This window comes from Aquarana catesbeiana, linkage group LG09, assembly GCF_042186555.1.
Source record: "Aquarana catesbeiana isolate 2022-GZ linkage group LG09, ASM4218655v1, whole genome shotgun sequence".
Classification (NCBI taxonomy): domain Eukaryota; kingdom Metazoa; phylum Chordata; class Amphibia; order Anura; family Ranidae; genus Aquarana; species Aquarana catesbeiana.
This window is the reverse complement of record NC_133332.1, coordinates 36,415,633-36,436,699: the sequence shown is the minus strand read 5'-3', so window position 1 is coordinate 36,436,699 and position 21,067 is coordinate 36,415,633. Positions and strand designations below refer to the sequence as shown.

General features: G+C 39.3%; 1 protein-coding gene across 2 annotated transcripts in view; it reads right to left on the bottom strand.

Annotated features, from left to right (window-relative positions):
* Nucleotides 1-424: 424 nt before the first annotated feature.
* Nucleotides 425-21,067, bottom strand: part of LOC141107507 (major histocompatibility complex class I-related gene protein-like) — a 114,128-nt gene continuing 93,485 nt past the window's right edge. The window contains exon 5 of one of the 2 annotated variants that reach the window (XM_073598278.1): nucleotides 425-7,233. In XM_073598278.1, coding sequence (XP_073454379.1) covers nucleotides 7,212-7,233 — 22 coding nt within the window. In that variant the 3' untranslated portion in view covers nucleotides 425-7,211. The remainder of the gene's footprint in view (nucleotides 7,234-21,067) is intronic. The other variant, XM_073598277.1, reaches the window with a different exon arrangement.

The window sequence follows — 21,067 nt, the reverse complement described above, 5'->3', positions numbered from 1 at the left end:
CGCTCGCAGGGAACGGAGCCTGGCACGGAGAGGCTTTGGAGGAGGACGGAGCCCGCAGACACAGCGGGGGACATCGCAGGATCCCGGGGACAAAGTAAGTAAAGCCACACCAGGATCCTGCGATGTAATCCTGAGTGTGGCTCGGGGTTACCGCTAATGGTCCTGAATTTTAACCCCGAGCCACACTCGGGAAAACCGCCAGGGAGGCTACTGTGGGCATGTGAAGCCAAATCCAGATTGCTTCCTGGATTACCTTGGGAGAGGTGCATGCTGGGTAACCAGCATGCACCTCTCAATCTCATGCAATTCAATGGCGGCTGTAGTGCCAATCACATTACTGCCCACAGACTCCTGGGAAATGATGTCATCATTTCCCAGGAGTCTGTGGGCAGTACTGTGGTTGGGGAGGAAGTCTCGAGGAGCTCCGTGGACCAGGAAGTGGCAGATTACCAGGACTACATAGCAACAGGCCCTTTCTGGTAAGTTTAAAAAAAATTCCTCCAAATGATTTTTTCTAGGTTAAAAGGGGTCTTTTAATGTAAAAAATTTTTTTAGGGTGGAACTCCGCTTTAAGCACCATGTTCATTCTTTCCTTGTCAAAAGAAGTTTGTTGAGTATACAATATTATAAAGATACATAAAAGAAGTTTACAAGGATCTATAAAGTAAGCTCATTGTTTTACAGTAGGGTTTATATAGGTAAATATCATGAAATTTCAAATATTAAACCTTGGGTTCACGTAAACCTAAATTAAAGATATATATCATTTCCTTAGTTACTTTTGTAGGTATTTAAATGATTTATACCTACTATACATATTGTTTACAGGTAGAGTGTATATAGGTCAAGTAAATTCTGATAATGAGCTTTAATCGTAAGGTGGAGAAAAGGAAAGAGAAAGAAGAAAAAGGGTAGAAAGGCAGAGGTATGGTCCACAAGGTTGTCCCGCTCGTCGGTTTATTATTCTTTTTAGTTCTCTTTGAAGCCTTAGAATGGGTGTCTCTGTGAGTCATTTAATCTGTTACCATGGCAACAGGACAGAGTCATTGAAATTTGACAGGAACTGTTGTTTTAGCCAAGGATGCCAAAGTTTTTCAAATTTTGGAATTTGATTTTGATCGATGGCTACCATCTTAGCATGGGACATTGTATTATTCATTCTGTGAATTGTTTCTGCTAGTACCAATGTAGGAGATTTCCATGCCTTGGCCACTGTTTGTTTTGCAGCCGTTATTAGTTGGATCATAAGTTTGAATTGAGAGAGTGTTAACCATTCCGGTTTTAGATTAAGTAAAGTTATATATGGATCTGGTTGTATTATTTTTTTAAATATTTTAGATGCAATCACGAAGACTTCCTTCCAGAAGGTTTGGATTACTGGGCACGTCCACCATATGTGTAAATGTGTGCCTATTTCTGGGCATCCTCGAAAACAAAGAGCTGAGGTGTTAGGTGAATATTTTGCCACTCTAGCAGGTACAAGGTACCAGCGAGTTAGGACTTTATAATTTGTCTCCAGTGCTAAGATGTTGGGTGAAGATGACTTAGCTGTGAGCCATATGTTAGACCAGTCCGTGTCTTCTAAAGTTCGTCCCAGGTCCTCCTCCCACCTCTGAACGTAAGAGGGTCTATTAAGATTTGCTACTCCATATAATTGATTATAAAGTGATGAAATTGTACCTTTAGCAAATGGATCTTTTGTACAGATTGATTCAAAAATGGATAATTGGGATAATGGTGTATCCCCTTTATGAATGGCGTATAGAAATTTTTGATTTGGAGATATCTAAATATCTCAGGAGTTTGGTAGATCATATTTTTCTCTAAGCGATGGGAATGAAAGGAATGATTTAGATGCTATGAAGTCATTTAGTGTCTGAATGCCTGATGTTGTCCAAGCTTTAAAAGAATTTGGGTAGATCCATGCCGGATAAAAGGCCGGATTTCTGATAAAAGAAAGGAGAGGATTGTGTGGAGATTGTAACTGATATTTGGTTTTTAGTTTATCCCAGAGACATAAGAAGTGTTTAGTTATGGAATTATGAATTTTAAAGCGGTCTTTAGGATCAAGCCATAACAAGTTTGATATTGATAGAGGATCATTTTCTGAAGCCTCTATAAATACCCATAATGGGATTTCCTGTTTTGCATGGTATTTGGACAGACTGGCCAAATGTGCTGCTCTGTAGTAGTTAGTAAAATTAGGGTATCCCAGGCCTCCTTTATTTTTGGGAAGATGTAGTGTGTGTATAGGTATACGTGGTTTAGAAGAGCCCCATATAAACGAAGTTGCTGTTTTTTGTACTATTCTCAAAAAATAGGAAGGAATTGGAATAGGGAGGACTCTGAATAGATAAAGCAATTTGGGTAGAATAGTCATTTTGATTGCATTAATCTTCCCTATCCAGGATAAAGGAAGTTGCGACCATTGTTTTATTAGATTTGTGATCTGTCTTAATACAGGAGGATAATTGGTTGAGAATAAGTCAGAATGAGATGCTGTTAAATGAATTCCAAGATATGGGATTGATTTTTCTGCCCATGTGAATGGGAGTGCAGCCCTAGCCGGGATCAATTCCATGTTTGTGAGCGAAATATTAAGCACTAGGCATTTCTTAGGATTAATCATAAGGCCGGATAGGGCTGCAAATCCATCAAGAGCTGGTATTAAGTTAGGACCAGAGACCTGTGGTGATGATAGAAAAAGTAATATATCGTCTGCAAATATACATAATTTGTGTGTAATACCTCCTACTTCAATGCCAGTTATAGTTTGGTTTGTTCTGATGTATTGGGCCATGGGTTTGAGTATAAGGGCAAATAATAAGGGAGATAATGGGCAACCCTGTCGGGTACCTCTTTCGATATTAAAGGCATCAGATTTGTATCCAGCATATTTTATATAGGCTTTGGGTTTATTATATAATGCTTTGATCCATGTTAAAAAGTGGGGTCCAAAACCCCATTTTTGTAATGAATATTGCATATATTGCCAGGATACTGTGTCAAATGCCCTCTTAATATCGAGAGATAGAAAACATAAAGGGATTTTCCATTTTTTAGCAATATGTGCCAATAACACTGCCCTGCGTATATTATCGCCTGCCTGTCTATTTGGCATGAAGCCTACTTGATCTCTATGTATTAATTTTCCTATAATGCTATTGAGGCGTTTTGCTATTATTTTTGCTAATAATTTAATATCAAGGTTTAACAGAGAGATAGGCCGATAACTCACACAGGAAGTATCATCAGAAAGGGGTTTTGGGATCATACAAACAATTGCCATTAGTGTTTCTTGCCGAAAAGAATGTCCTTCTAGAAGTTTGTTAAAAGTTTCAGTGAGAATGGGAGAGAGTATTTCTGAGAATGTTTTATAGTATAAAGCCGAGTAGCCGTCTGGGCCTGGTCTTTTGTTAAGTTTTAGGTCTTTTATGGCGTTAGCAACTTCATCTATAGTTATAGGCTCATCCAAACTGCTTTTTTGATTCTGAGACAACTCAGGTAAGGTTATTTTTGAGAAGAAGGATTCAGCCTCTGTAGGATTAAATTCATTGTTTGTCTTGTATAAAGTTGCGAGATGTGAGTGAAATTTATGGACTATTTTAACTGGATTACAAGTATAAACATTTTTTGATAATTTCAAACGTATTGGTTTGAAAGATTTGTTAGTTGAATTTAATGCCCGAGCCAAATATGTACCTGGTTTGTTTGTATTCATGTAGAAATTGTGTTTGGAGCGTTTGAGGGATTTATCAACTGACTCAGTGAGAAATAGATCGTATTCCAATCTAGATTTTTCCAGATGAGATTTTGTACTCTGAGATGGATTATCTTGGAATGATATGTAGGCTGCATTAAAATTGAGTTCTAGTTTTTTTGCTAGATTTTTGCGTTCCTGTTTAAATAGTGCCATTTGTCTTTGTATTGTACCACGCAAGACAGGCTTATGAGCTTCCCACAGTGTTATTGGGGAAATGTCTGTTGTATTATTAATTGATATGTATTCCTTTAAAGCTTGTTCAATGGCCATCTGATGTAGTGGGTGTTTGAGCATTATGTCCGGTAAGTACCACGTTGGGTCATGCGCTTTTGGTATGGCTGAGGCTATAGTAGTGTATACTGCATTATGGTCAGACCACGGAATCGGAATTATATCTGATGCAATAATTTCTGGTATCATTCCTATTGTTGGAAAAATATGATCTATTCTGGTGAAGGTTTGATGAGGGTGCGAGAAATAAGTGAATTTCTTTTTCATTGGGTTACTTTCTCTCCACGAATCTACCAGATTGTATTTGGAAAGAAGTTGAGAAAAAGGTAATCTAGAGGTTATTTTGGATGGTGTAAAAGGTGATTTATCTAGAAATGGGAGGAGGACCTGGTTCGAATCCCCGCACATTATCACTGTTCCTATTTTGTGTGTATTAATCACTTGTAATATATGTGAGAGGAATGGTGTAGGTTGTTTGTTAGGAGAGTAGTAGGAAATCACCGTGATTGCTGTATCCATTATATAACCCATGAGTATCAGGTATCTATCTTCTGGGTCTTTAATTTCTGATGATAAGGTGAATGGTGTGGATTGGTGAAATGCAATTAGAGTACCCCTTTGTTTGGTACAGGCAGAAGCCGTGTAAATTTGTTGATAAAAAGGAGAAATATATTTTGGAGTAGAATCTTTGGTGAAGTGTGTTTCTTGGAGGCATACTATGTGAGCCTTCTTGTTATGGAAAGTACGGAAGGCTTTGGTCCTTTTTTGAGGGACATTTATTCCCTGAACATTCAGGGAAAGTATATTCAGTGGTGCCATGGCAACAGATCAAATAGTTTTGACTTACTTTTTGTTATGCAGAGCTGACTGCGCAGATCAACCTGTGTGGACTGAAGAGATGAAAAGATAGAAAAGAAACCAGTGAATTCTAGAGTAAAGAGTAAACAAAAAACATATGAGATTAGATGATACATTGTATAAATTATTTTTTGCAAGTAATCACAATTTACCCGTGAAAGAGAATAAATATCTCTCTCAGGGGAATAAGTGCCTTCGTCACACTCCCACATAATATGGTTGGGAGAATGAGGAGGGCTAATGGGGGTACACGGATCTTCGGCTTACAGGAGAGAAGTGCTATGTCAAAAGACATCAAAATGATGATTCATTAATTGGAGTGCAGAATATAGTTTTTGTTGAAATTATTTATTCCAGGGTGGTTATATATGGTTAGTCTTGCCCTAGGCTAAATAATTCAGTAAGAAAGGTACTGTTAATAACTTTGGTATTGATGAAGATAGTTTGAATTATTTTGGGATTTTAACCCTTTTAGAGTAAACAATTACATATTTTATGCATATGTAACTTTTTAGATATGTTAACTCATAAAATTGAGGTTGTATTGCTTCAGATTAGAATAAACAAAAACATAGTTCTAGGAACTAGTTAGGTAATAATATATTTGTTTTAAGAAAAGAAAGAAAAAGCTTCCATTACTTCTGGATTATTGAACATATTTGTCCTAAAAAGTAATAAATCTATTGTTATTACCTGAAAATATATAACTGAACAAGAATTTCCTTATTTCACTTATATATTCTAAGGCTATATGAATCAGAAGTAATAAGAAATATAACTGGAATGTAACATGATCCCACACAGTGTGTGACTATCAGAATGCAGTTACATTCAGTTATAAATACAGGTTTTTTTATAGAGAACCATCTCTTAGTATAATAAATGAAGAGATATCAGGAATTAGGATGTCAGTCCATTGAATCTTCTTGGTCCATGGATGATGTGGCATAACGGCCTCTTTTGTGAGAATGAGGATTCCCATTTTGTTCTGAAATTTTCTGGGTGTTGCCTGAAGGTGAAGATGATGCCATTCTTCTGCGTGTGGGAGAGTTGCTGCTTGTGGGTTCTGTCAGATTTAATTTTAAAAGGGTTTGTTGTAGTTCATCTGCTGATCTGCTTCTGTAAATTGTACCTTGGTAGTTAAATCTGACTGAAAAGGGGAAGCCCCATTGATACATAATGTTGTGGCGTTGCAGTTTCATTAGTTGGGGTTTCATGGATCGTCTTTTAGTAATAGTAAGTTGGGATAGGTCAGCAAAAATTTGATAATTGTGTCCTTGAAAAATAAGTTCCTTTTTTTCTCTTGCAGCAATTAGTATTTGTTCTTTCGTTCTGTAATAATGAAATTTTGTGAATATATCACGTGGGGGTCCATCTTTCTTTTTGGCTGTGAGGGCTCTGTGTACTCTGTCCAGTTATAAACGTTCAATAGGGATATCTGGCTTTAGTTCTTGTAATAGAGCAGTAATAGTAGATTGCAGGTCTGTCACAGTTTCAGGTATTCCCCTTATGCGCAAGTTTGAACGTCTGGCTCTATTTTCGTAATCTTCAAGCTTAGTTTGAAGTATTAAATTCTCTTCTTTTAATTGTTCCAATTCTGTTATATTTTCTTGGGTTGTAATTTCAATTTCATCCATTTTTATTTCTAAGGCTGCAGTGCGGTTTCCCAGCTCTCTTATTTCTTTGGCTGTTTGTTATTTGGTCTGAGGTTTGTTTTAAAGCCTTATGAAGCATCTTTTCAAATTGTAATAATATTACTGGGGATGCTGAGGAGGCTTGTGGAGAAGTTTGTGAGAGGATTTGTTCTGTATCTGACTCAAATGGAGAGTCTTGCTGTGACATTTTCTGTCTGTGAGAGCGCCCTGATGCTGTATATTGTGAGGTGACTGGAGCTGCTTTAGTTGCAGTGAGTGCCTGTGAGCTCTTTGTGAGGTGATTTTTATTTCTGCCACGGCTTCCTCCCAGTACCATATTTCCTGCCCAAACTTTCACAGTTTGTTCCCTGGGGCAAAAAGGTTCAAATGGATACCTTTTGAGCCTGCAGGCTCCGCTTTGTCCTTCTCTTCTCTCCTCAGCGGTGCGGAGCTCTAACAATGCATGTCTGCTCCGCTAGGCTCCGCCCATGCACCTCTCCATGTTCATTCTTTCTTGCTGCCATTTTCTTCCAATTATTGTTACATACAATATGTATCAATAGAGTTGAATTAAAAACATAATAATAATTTTTTTTGCTAATTCTATACTGGACTTGCGTGCATTATTTGTTCAACAAAGATGCTAATTTCACAGTCTGACATGAGGAAGATCACAAACAGAGAACATTTGTACATGTCATATGATCATCTTTTAATTTCGTTCTTCAGTCTTCTGTTGTCTGCAACCTACAAAAAAAAATTATACATTTATATTCTGAAAATTTATGTCATTTAGTTGGCCTTAATTTGAAGCTTAACACTAAAAGAAACAAAATATAAAAAAATAATATAGTACTATAATATTTTGGGGGGTAATGTTGATAACCAATACAATTTACAAACAAAAACACTATCCATTACTTTTACCTTTTTAACATTTAGTAAATTAAAATATTAGCATGGTATATGACATTTTTTTTATTGAAACCAAAAAATTTGGAAGGCGCTTAAAGGGCTGCATGCTACGTTTTCTGACTGTAACCACTACAGCCTTTCTTTACTCCATGATTGTTGAAAACTTAAAGCGGAAGTAAACCCAACGATTTGATGGTTTCAAAAAACTGTTAACATTCCCGGCATGCCGCAAATGCTAGCTGTCACATTTGCTTGTGCTCTCAACCAAACTGTCAAACCATCCAATGGCTGGTGTCATAACTGATCACATATGCAGCATCATGGCATTTGCAGATTAAACAGAGGCCAAGATGGCAGCTTCCTTGGCTGAAAATTTTTGGAGGGTTTACTTCCACTTTAAAGAATATGTAAACCCAACATTTCAAATTCCTGATAGGTGCCTGCTGTACCATGTACTTGTATTAGAATGTATCCTGTTCTCTTTGTATTGCTTCCTTTGTTTGAAACTATTGTCAGGATGCTGTGTGCCTGTGAGTGGACAAACCTTCCTGAATTGAATGATCCAAATGCATGAGGTTATTAGTACTTGATTCGGTCTGTCTGACTGTTGGATATCTACTGTGATAGTAAAGGTATTTTTTTTTTAAAACAAAAAAGAATAAAATATGTTCTACTTTTCTGCTCTGTGCAATGGTTTTGCAGAGAGCAGCCCTAATCCTCCTCTTCTCGGTTCCCCTGCCAGCGCTCCTGGTGTTCCTGCCAGTCCCTCTGCTTTCCTATTAAAACTGACCACACTAGGCATGAAAGCACAGCATGGACAGTTTTCTTAGCTGTGCTGAGAATGCTGCCTGCTGTCCTTCAGTGATTAGACTTGTCCTGACATGCCTCCCTCTGCACAGCTATTCATTTGGAAGATCAGTGTACTGCTGTTTCTCCTCCCCCAGCTCACTGAGTTCTTTATGCAGCTGTGAACAGAGGGGAAAAGGTGTATATAATGTTTTTATATACAGTATAATGTTTGTTCTATCTATACACTAGTGTTTTGCCTTTCATTTCTTTTTTGAACTGAATGGATTGTTTTACAAGGCGAGGGACCACATATACTTTAAAATTTTCTTTCATGTTTTTTTTTCACTTTTTTCACTTCTTTAGTTGCCCTTGTACATATTGATACTATGTATAATAAACAAAGAGTATTTATATCAATTACTTACTAAATATTCTTTGTGTTTTTTCTTTTTGAACATTTTTTTTATAAATTGCATATTTGTTAGGCATCATGCACACTGGATGTTTTTGGAAATTTTTACAGCTGCTGTTTTTGGCTTCAGACGTTTTTTTCTACAGTCAATAAACTCTTCATCATGTTATCCTATGTGTCCATGCACACATAGGCTGTTTTCAGCAGTTTTTGGCTGGGGCGTTTTTTGGCTTTAAAAAAACCCCCAAAACTAGTGGGTTCTGAGGAGTAGTTTTTCAGCTGTAAAAACACTCTAACGTCAGAAAACGCTGATAAACGTTCAAAAATGCGGCTCACCAGTGTTTTCTAACTTTTTGATCCGTTGAAAAAAAATGTAAAAAATAAAAATAATAAACCGATAATGTGGAAAACTTTTTAAAAATGCTAATAAACGCTATTGTAAAAACATTGAAAAACTCACTGCAAAGCTACTGCCATTTTTATAACATTATTATAATGTCCAGTGTGCATGAGGCTTTTGTGCTTTATAAATACTAATAAATTATTGACCAAAGAATCCCCCTAGGATTGGGACTTTGACAGAGTTCGTTTTACAGCCACCTGCTGGCCCTCCTTGCCCACAGGTATGCGTTAGAGTGCTACCTCGTGGTCCTCCGTTCCGGAGGCCTGCGACGCTGCGGTGCGTGGGTGGGCCCAGAGGCTTGTCTGGGGCCTACCACAGCAGCCGAGGAATGGTCCTGAGCTGTCTATCCAGAGTGAAGAAGCTGGACAACCGAGGAGATCCCAGGGGAGGACCCATCATGGAAGGATCATGCAGAGTGCTGGTCTGAAGAGGGGCCTGGTGACTCGGTTGGAGGACGTATCCTAAAGTAACTTTACAGCATAGTACTGCCGGGTTGGCTTAGAGGTCCAAGTACTGTGTCTTACATTCACCACAGAACCAATACATCCTGTGGCAGAGGATTGTACGGGTTTATTTCAAGCAAGTCTGTGGCAGAGACTTTTGTTCGTGCTACGTACTGGCTGCTAGGCAAGTGAGAGAGGCCTATCCAGGCGAGCAAAGATCGTGTTCCACAAGGGGATTGCATTCTATTAAAATATTCAACTTCAAGGGACGTTGTCAAGAATCTTAAAGAAAGGTATTTGAGCTTCCCTGCAGTTTTCCTCCTGCCTCTTTCCTGCTACTTCCCTTGTTACTTGATTCAATAAATCATTGAAAACGTACTCAAGTGTTGGTGCTTGTATCGTCCGGAGGTAAACTCAACGGAACCCTAGACCCGGTGCCGGTGAAACAGAGGGAAGGAGAGTGAAGGTAACAAGCCCGCTTAAACCAGCAGCTCCACCGAGAGTTATTGCTACATGTGGGGGCGTCGCCAGGGATTTGTTGACAATCAATTCTCGCAACCAAGAGAAGTGTTTCACAGGGAGTTTACAATAAGAGCTGGACTTTGTCAAATTTTTCAGGAAGCGAGGAGGTTAAGGTTGCAGGACTTTATTTCTGACTGCATAGGCGGTGGGCGCCAGTGAAAGCCCGGGAGCTACGTGATCAGAAGAACAAGTGGGAGGAGCCTACTCTACTTGATACCGCGTGGGACGCGTGTATGTGTTTGGCGCCAGGACAGAGGAGAGGAGAAGAGAGGCCTCGTGATCGTGCTGAGAAGATCAGAGAGTGGCCATGTCTTTTTCGGCGATGCAGCCAATTATGGGACCAAGAATGTTCCCTGCGAGCACCGTGTTGAATACTATGCTGACCGGAACCCTGCTCACAGACACCGGAGTTCATCTGAAGCCGCAGGGGAGGTTTGTTCTGTATACCTAAGGAGATATTGAGGGACTGGGCATGATCTGCCACAGATGTGAAGGACTGGCCGTACATCTCCATCCATTTGGTCGATGTCCGCAATGTGGAGAGTATTTGTTTGTGGTGGAGCAACCTACCATGTCACCCCGTGCTTATCGGATGGATTGGGCAACAGGTATCGCCACAGTAGAAGCTGCTACTACTACAGAGAGAGAACAGCAGGCCGTCACTTTGCCTGTTGTTGCTGAGAATGTTCCGGAGAGAGACACTGCTGTTGCCGTCTCATCAGCAGACATTGCTTTGAATTCTGTGTCCACCACGCCTGTCTCTGTTGTGCCTGTACAGAGGAAGGTGGGATATGTGAAGGCTTCCCACGGCCATGGCAAAGGCCTACCCCCAAGGCTACCCGAACCGGATCCAACAAAGTCCACGTCAGGAATGGGTAAGCAGCTGATGGGGAATGTATCTGGGACTGTAACTAAATATCTGCCAGCGGAAGAGTTGGGAGATTCGGAAATAGAATCCATGTCGGATCTTTCCGGTGATGATGACCTGTTTGAGACTATGTCACAAGAGCTGTTATGGTCACAAGGCGAAGACATCGCCTCTGCTATGACTTTCCCTGAACGGACAGCCCTGAGTTCTGGGAAGACGTCACCATGTGTGGAGCCCCACAACACTGTAAATGAGACTTTATCGAAAGTTGTTAGTTCACTACAGACATCGGCTGGGTCTATGGTGAGCAAGTCATTGGATTCCTGTGTGCCTCCTGGCATGGGAAAAAACAGATCCTTGCCCAAACTTGCACATTTGCAGAGAATGTTAAACAAGGGTGTAGCTACGGAGTATGGCTTGGAGTTCCCCTATGTCCATCAGGACGTAATGCAAGTGATTGAAGTTAACTGGGAACTTTGGTACAGTGAAGCTGTTTGGGACTATTTGTGCCTAAGCCTTTCCGAAAGACTGGATGTTCTGTTAAAATGGATGAACGTTTTAGTGGATGTTTTATGCAATGGAACTTCGGTCGGCACATCTATGCTGAAAAAGTGGTCATCTGCAGGCCCGGAAAAGATGACGTTGTATATTTCATTACCACAGTGGATAAACTGGGAAAGACACTGACCTTGCCAGATCCCCGGTTTTATTGGTAATTATGGACAAAAGAACTTTGAAGTTAGTTAGGCAAGTGAGAGAGGCCTATCCAGGCGAGCAAAGATCGTGTCCCACAAGGGGATTGCATTCTATTAAAATATTCAACTTCAAGGGACGTTGTCAAGAATCTTAAAGAAAGGTATTTGAGCTTCCCTGCAGTTTTCCTCCTGCCTCTTTCCTGCTACTTCCTTTGTTACTTGGTTCAATAAAGCAATGAAAACGTACTCAAGTGTTGGTGCTTGTATCATCCGGAGGTAAACTCAACGGAACCCTAGACCCGGTGCCGGCGAAACAGAGGGAAGGAGAGTGAAGTTAACAGCCCGCTTAAACCAGCAGCTCCACCAAGAGTTATTGCTACATATACTACTCCTATATAATTTTGGTCTGGCACAAATGAATATACAATATTTGTTCTGAGGGGCCATGGGTGCTACTTGAACACAAAGTCACTCCTAGGGAATCCATACATGTACACAACATTTACAACTCTCAAAACCCCCGATGAAGGTATCAGAGTTACCGGAAACGAGTCGGGTAACGGGGCACACCACCCCCATGAGAGTATATTAATTATTGTCACCTTTGTAGAGTTTCTCTGTTTTTTGATTCTGTCTCTATGCTGTATGCAATGACTTTTTTGATTTTTTAATATACTGTATACTATAGACGCTTTCACGTCTTTTTTAAAGCAGATCAATAACTTTTTTTTACCTGAATGAGTCTGGCGGTCTGTCAAAGTCCCAATCCTAGAGGGATTCTTTGGTCAATGATTCATTACGTAAGGGATGGGACCACCGCACTCCATATTTGTCATGATGGAAGTCTCCTTTCTTGCCTATAAATACTAATAGATACAGTAGGTTGCACCACCATGCATGCTAGCTAATGGGGTCCTCAACGCAAGTATTTAGCACCACAACCGCATTCGTTTTTTTTTTTCTTCTCAAACACGAGGTGTATCGATTTCGGTCTGCAGTGGCATTGATTTCTCTTGTGAACAAGTGGAAGTGTATAAACAGGGGCAATACATCTTCCCATGTTTAAAATAATTTGATATGCACTGTATTGTTGCAGATGTTTATATACCACCTTCGTATTTGGCTGAAGTGTGCTTGCAAAATTTGTAACTAAGGAATGCTGCTACCAGTATTGGCGATGGGAGACTTTAATAATGATTTTGATGTAACCCTAGGTAAGCTTCCCTCTCTCTACCCCTTCCTGTCTGCGCTATAGCCAAATGATGGCTACAGCGTGGACCTACTTTGCTCACGGTGATAGCGTGAGGAGAAAAAAAAAAGCCGATCACCGGCAGCTGTCAGAGGGACATCGGTCCTGATCGTGGAGATCTGCCGCCAAGTCATCTGTGCCCACCTGTGCCACCTACCAGTGCACAACAGTGCCGCCTACCAGTGCCCACCAGCGCCACCTACCAGTGCCCACAGTGCCACCTATTAATGCCACCAATGAGTACCTCATCAACAGTGCTGCCTATCAGTGTTACCTACCAGTGCCCATCAGTGCCACCTATCAGTGCTACCCATCAGTGACACCTATCAGTGCCCTTCAGTGCCGCCCATCAGTGCCATCCATCAGGGCCCATCAGTTCCGCCTCATCAGTGCTGCCTTATCTGTGCCTATTAACGCAACCTATCAGTGCCCATAAGTGCATCCCATCAGTGCCCATAAGTGCAGCCTCATCAGCGCATATCAATGAAGGAGAAAAATTACCTGTTTGCAAATTTTTTTTAACAAAATATAACAGGTTTTTTTGTTTTTTTTTTAAATTTGCCGTCTTTTTTTTGTTTGGCAAAAAATAAAAACCCCAGTAGTGATTAAATGCGGCCAAAAGAAAGGTCTATTTGTGTGAAAAAAATGATAAAAATGTCATTTGGGTACAGTGTTGAATGACCGCGCAATCGTCATTTAAAATGTGGCAGCGCTGAAAGCTGAAAATTGGTCTGGGCAGGAAGGGGGTTTAAGTGCCCAGTAAGCAAGTGGTTAAATCCTCAATTTGGGGTATATATTTATATACTACATTTATATTCACTATATTTAGAAACAAATTATATATGTGACATATTTTTACAATATTTTGTAAATATATGTCACATGTATAATTTTTTTTACTAAATATAATGGAAATATATTTCTTTGGTGTATTGCACATCCCACTGAGCTTCAATATACTTGTCAGTCTAATGCCCCATACACACGGTCGGACATTGATCGGACATTAGGACAACAAAATCCATTGATTTTTTCCAACGGATGTTGGCTCAAACTTGTCTTGCATACACACGGTCACACAAAGTTGTCGGAAAATCCGATTGTTCTAAACGCGGTGACGTAAAACACGTACGTCGGGATTATAAATGGGGCAGTAGCCAATAGCTTTCGTCTCTTAATTTATTCTGAGCACGCGTGGCACTTTGTGCGTCGATTTTGTTGTCGGAAAATTTTATAGCAAGCTCTCAAACTTTGTGTGTTGGAAATTCAAATGGAAAATGTGTGATGGTGCCCACACACGGTCGGAATTTCCGACAACAAGGTCCTATCACACATTTTCCGTCTGAAAATCTGACCGTGTGTACAGGACATTAAACCCATAGTTCTCGTCCCATATATATCTAGCTTTTGGTTGTTCTGAAATCCTCCCTTATATTACTTCCATTTATTGAGAGGAGATAGGGGTCTCTGAACATTCTCCATTATTGATAAGACGGAAGCTGCTTTAGGCATAAAGCCTTGGGACTTTAAAGATGTCAGTGTTCAGAATATATATTGAAACCACGTTAGAATAAAAGAGAAATTTTATTACAAAATGATTAAAAAGAGCCTGATAAAGGCCACATATAGTACAGTATTTTTCAAAAAGGTGAATTTAAAAAAAATGTAACAACGATTTATATTACAGATACCACTTGTTTTCTCAACATGCTTCGCTCTGTGGAGCTTCTTCAGGAGATCATGTGGTACCACTAGTAAAAACTGAAATTTACATAGAAAAGAAAAATAATCAGTACAATGTGAGATCATAATGAAACAGTTAATAATAGGAAAGGCTCATATATCAAATTTGAAGTTTATAAGACATTATATAAAGCATATATGAATCTGTATTGGTATGTAGCGATTGTTCAAATTGAATTCAATATTAGAACTACAGAAAAAATAATAATGACACAAAAGAAAAATTTTCAACCTTACCTAGACATATATTTTGTAACAAGAATTATAAAGTGAAACTGAAGATCACCAAGCAATGAAAAATTCCTCCATAAAGTAGCCCTCTCTCACTGGGTTCCTGCGTCACCGAAAAACTTGCAGAGGTAATACTTATATGATCAAAATTTACGGTGTCCTAATTGAAACAGGACAAAAAATATATTATATTTATATAGAAAATCTGATTGGTTTTACCTTTGGTGTATTTTAAATAGAATCAATATTTGTTATTAATGACATCCTGGGTGTTGATTTGGACATAAGCACCATCGTGGGATGTAAGGAGAAAAAGCTTCAGTGTGGAGATGTTAGGCAGGTCTGGAAAGGGAGGAGGCAGGATCAGCCGACACCAAAATCCAGAACCTAAATAGTAAAAATAGCCCCATCAGTAACTCAAATAGTTAAATGTAAAATTTAAAATTGGCCAAGATAAGACAGTTTAGGGACATATAAAGGCTGCCACAGAAAGGGCCTCTTACCTTATAGAAAGATATGCAGGGATTAAGTGTACTGAGGGTAGAATCTCTCCTCCTCAGTACACTTAATCCCTGGATATCTTTCTATAAGGTAGGAGGCCCTTTCTGTGGCAGCCTTTATATGTCCCTAAACTGTCTTATCTTGGCCAATTTTAAATTTTTTTCATTTAACTATTTGATTTACTGATGGGGCTATTTTTACTATTTAGGTTCTGGATTTTGGTGTAGGCTGATCCTGCCTCCTCCCTTTCCAGACCTGCCTAACATCTCCACACTGAAGCTTTTTCTCCTTACATCCCACGATGGTGCTTATGTCCAAATCAACACCCAGAATGTCATTAATAACAAATATTGATTCTATTTAAAATACACCAAAGGTAAAACCAATCAAACATCTTTGTGTATATATATGATCTCTGGATTGAAAACAATCAATCAGATTTTCTATATAAATATAATATATTTTTTGTCCTGTTGTTTCAATTAGGACACCATAAATTTTGATCATATAAGTATTACCTCTGCAAGTTTTTCGGTGACGCAGGAACCCAGTGAGAGAGGGCTACTTTATGGAGGAATTTTTCATTGCTTGGTGATCTTCAGTCTCACTTTATAATTCTTGTTACAAAATATATGTCTAGGTAAGGTTGAGAATTTTTCTTTTGTGTCATTATTATTTTTTCTGTAGTTCTAATATTGAATTCAATTTGAACAATCGCTACATACCAATACAGATTCATATATGCTTTATATAATGTCTTATAAACTTCAAATTTGATATCCTTTCCTATTATTAACGGTTTCATTATGATCTCACATTGTACTGATTATTTTTCTTTTCTATGTAAATTTCAGTTTTTACTAGTGGTACCACATGAACTCCTGAAGAAGCTCCACAGAGCGAAATATGTTGAGAAAACAAGTGGTATCTGTAATATAAATCGTTGTTACATTATTTTTTTTAAATTCACCTTTTTGAAAAATACTGTACTATATGTGGCCTTTATCAGGCTCTTTTTAATCATTTTGTAATAAAATTTCTCTTTTATTCTAACGTGGTTTCAATATATATTCTGAACACTGACACCTTTAAAGTCCCAAGGCTTTATGCCTAAAGCCCCTTCCTTCTTACTGATGTTTGTATGGGATGTGGTGTCTTAAATGTTGGTCTTTCTTGTTTCTAACTCTCATCATATTCTCCATTATTGATTTTTGCTACCATAAACCAAGTAGTTATCCATGCTAGGTGGAGACTCAAGCCTTCTTTGCTTTCTCTGTTTCCTGTCCATAGGACATCCATCTAGGATGCCCATACTTTATTATTGGATATTAATAATTATACAGCGCTGCCACTTTTGGTGTGAGACGCAAGTGCTTAACACAAATAAAACTGCCAGTAGACGTGAAGTGGATCATGTCAATAGGTGGGTACTTGAGGCTGAAACCTCCTATATTCAGAAGCAATTATTGTGGTGATACCCAAAAAAAGGCAAAGATCCTTTATATCCAGATTTATGTAGAACAATATTGCTGTTTACAAGTGATGTAAACATTTTTGAAAAGCCTTTGCCAATGGATGAAATAAGGTTATTTCTAAAATAATCACCCAGGCCAAATGGGTTTTATGCAGTCTCTCCACTGCATACTTTCTTAAATATTTAGACTCCAGTTGATACATGCATTAGAGCCCTTCGCTTACTTGATGCTGTCAAAGCATTTGACATTATTGAGTGGTGTTAAAAAAATTCAGGTTTAGAGATGTTTTCTGTACCTTGGTAAAATTGCTGCATACTTGCTCTGTCTAAAGGCCTTGGTCCGGGTCAATGGGGGTTATTTACTAAACCTGGAGAGTGCAAAAGCTGGTGCAGCTCTGCATATAAACCAATCAGCTTCCAGGTTTTATTATCAAAGCTTAACTTAACAAGCTGAAATTAGAAGCTGAATGACTACCATGCACAGCTGCATGAGATTTTGAGTGCGCCAGTTTTAGTAAATCTCCACCAATTTCCTCTTTGTTTCCGCTTACCGTAATAGTGAAATGAGAAAGGGCTGCCCTCTATTGCTGCTCCAAATTGCAGCCGTAATAGAGCCACTGGCGACTTTAAGACTGACCCTGGACATACATTTTTTTGGTAGGGAAACGTATGAGGAGAAGTTAACTCTTTATGCTGATGATATACTTATTTTTATCTCTGATACATATACATCCCACTCCTCTGGAATGTCTCTCATTATGGAGTTTGGTACATTTTCGGTGGTTTAGAACTAAAGGATAAGTTCACCTTTGGGAACATGTTACATGTTCCACCCATTTTTAGGATGGAACTTGAAACATGTTCCTTTCCTGCAGACTCTCCCCAATCTCTCTACTCATTGTGACAGCAGGCAGGGGATTTTTGCAACCGCTGTCACAATTTTAAAAGAACACTGCTGTGTGGAGCTCTGCCTAACCATCTACGTCATTCATTTACAGATGCAGCTGAAAGCTTGTAGTTTTCAATGAACTACCAGGGCACTAGCGGGTGCTCTAGTAGTTCATTGAGTCTTCCTGTCATTAAGTATCTGCCTGCTCGTACGAGGTGCAAGCAGACTGATACACTGACAGTCTGCAGGAGCCTGAGATTGTGCCCATGATCTACTGATCTCGGGTGCAATGCTTTACACTGCAGGCTCCTGAAAAAAATATTAAACGCACATTTTTTACCTGAAAAAAAAACGTGCATTTATAATTGCTTTATAAAAAGGTGACCTTTAGCTTCAACTATGAAAAATCTTTATTGTTTCTGCTTGATCAACTCTGTGATTTATCTTTTTCTTTATTGTCCCAGTTAAAAATAGTTTTCCGGTTTAAATGCCTAATGCCGCGTACACACGATCGGAAATTCTGCCAGCAAAAGTCCGATGAGAGCTTTTGGTCGGAAAATGTGACTGTGTGTATGCTCCATCAGACGTTTGCTGGCGGAATTCCAGCCAGCAAAAGATTGAGAGCAGGTTCTCAATTTTTCGATCGGAAAAAGTTTAGATTGGAAATTCCGATCGTCTGTACCAATTCCGATGCGCAAAATTCCTATGCATGCTCAGAAGCATTGTACTTAATTTTCTTGGCTCGTTACAGTGTTGTACGTCACCACGTTCTTGACGGTTGAAAGTTCAGAGAACTTTTTTGTGACCGTGTGTATGCAAGCCAAGCTTGAGCGGGATTCCGTCGAAAAAAAACATCCAAGATTTTTCTGACAGAAAATCCGCTCATGTGTACGCGGCATAAGAATACAGATTACTAGATGGATACAAGGTTACAACCCCCTGAATTTAAATCTATTACTTACTAGATTTCACTCTCAATGTATGGTGTAAACTACCTTTATCTCTAGCCGGCCACAGTAATCTTTTCAAGATGGTTTGGATGCCCAACTGTACCTTTTACATAATTCACTGTGCTGGATCTCAGTTAGGCATTTTGGAAAGATTAACGCAGTGTTTAGAGATTTGATCTGATGAAAGAAAACTCCCAGGATTAAAATTTGAATTTTTGCAATATTGCAAACAGCAGAGGGGAGTGTCTGCTCCTAACCAATGGGTTTATTTCCTTGATGCCCAGCTTTAGCACATTGTGGGATGGGAGACATGGCCCTCAGGGATCCTCTTATAACATGCTTTCTTCATTACTTCCATAAAAACACATTACAGATGTTAAACACTCCTGCTGTTCTTAACCTCCCTGGTGGTTTTCTTGAGTGTGGCTCGGGGTTAAATTTCGGTACCCTTAGCGGTAACCCTGAGCCACACTCGGGACTGCATTGCAGGATCCTGGTGCAGTGTACTTACCTTGTCCCCAGGATTCTGCAATGTCCCCCTGCTGTGTCTGTGGGCTCTGTCCTCCACCCTGATGTCCTGTGTGCTGGGCTCCATTCCCTGCAAGCACCGTGATGCATGGGGGCAGACCCCGGCGGCAAATTCATAAAAATTGAAAATTCATAACACATACTGTACACTGTAATCTTACAGATTACATTACTGTATAAAATAATTTCACATCCCTTTGTCTCTAGTGCTATATGCTTTGTGTCCCTAGTATATATACTGTTGTTTCTGCCTAGAAACTGCCTAGAAACTTGAGATTGTCCATAGCAACTAAAAAGTGTCCCTTTCGTCAAAAGTGGTTTTAGACCAGCTAAAAAACAGCGATAGTAAATTAGAACACTTGCAGAATTGAGCGATAGTTAATCGTGGGGAAAGTAATTTTATTATTATTATATTATTTTTTTTATAATTATTTATAGTTATTTGTTTTATTATAATTTATGATTTTGTTTTTCAAACTTTATCATACCCGGGATGTCTACTAGACTCTTGTTTGGACAGATTTATGTGTGTTATTGCTAAGAATTACAGGCCTATAAAATAAAACGCCAAATTTCTATGCAAAACAATTGTACCGCTTTGAGATGCAAAAATCTGACATAATCATACCACCAGGGAGGTTACAGTGCAATCTGCACATCCCACACTAAATTTGATTGACAATGTGTGGCAAACCATTAAAACTCTTTTGGAAATTGTTGGATATACCACACCCCACTTTGGTCCAGTGATACATTGGTCAAACGTTCTCGGCTGGAAGGCTTTGCAAAGTGGTAGAGGGCAGGAATCACATCTCTGTCTCAGCTTTATTCTGATGAAACCTTAAAATCTTTTCAACAACTGCATTCAGAGTTTAACTTGGAACAGCATTTATTTTATTAGTATTTTCAATTAAGTCATGCACTTTGTGCACAAGGCTTGATTCCATCCACCTCCATTGCGCCAACACCTTTGTTTGATATACTTGCCCAGGCTGAGACTACTAAGTAAGCGACTTATTTCAATGGCATGCACACAGTTATTGTCAAAAGTTCTCATTAAAGGGATGGTAAAGTCTCATTTTTTTCTCCTATAAAAATAACAAACATGTTATACTTACCTGCTCTGTGTAATGGTTTTGCACAGAGCAGCCCAGAACCTCCTCTTCTTGGGTCCCTTTTTGGCACTCCTAGCCCCTCCCTCCTGCTGAGTGTTCCCACAGCAAGCAGCTTTCTCTCCTGATTGGCTAACTGACTTTGATTGACAGCAGCAGGAGCCAATGGCACCACTGCTGTGTCTCAGCCAATCAGGAAGGAGAGTTCTGTATGGCTGAAGCACTCATGGACATCACTGGATCAAGATCAGGCTCAGGTATGTATTAGGGGGGTGAGGGGGGCTGCTGCACACGGAAGGCTTTTTATCTTAATGCATAGAATGCATTAAGATAAAAACCTTATGACTTTATAACCACTTAAAGTATTCTCTTATGTGTAAGTGCAGATGGGAGGAGGATTTGGGTCCCCTGTTCAAAGAGCTTTGGGAGAAGGTGTTACAGACTAGTCAGATTATTTTACTCTCTCCATCCCACAGAGTAACACAACTTTTTATTTTGCACAGAGTGTATTGTACACCAAAACTTTTATATAAGACCAGAAGAAGAGAAGAGAACAGAAGGAAGATGCAGATGATTTTCTGTTGACGACTGAATTAGAATGGACATTCATCTGAGCATTTCCTTGTGGTATGGAGGACCATGGATGTTCATCTAGAATTTTCCTTCCACATATGTTACACAAACTGCCGCAGGCATTGCTAACCCTGCTGAAAGAAATTTTGCAGCTTGTCCAGGGACAAAAGTTTCACTGTTCAGTATATGTTGGTGTCGAAGGAGAATCTTTCATCCCATTTACAATACAGGGGGTTTATTTTGCCCTTTCCTGGACAAAGGTTTTAAGAGTCACTGAGAAATAT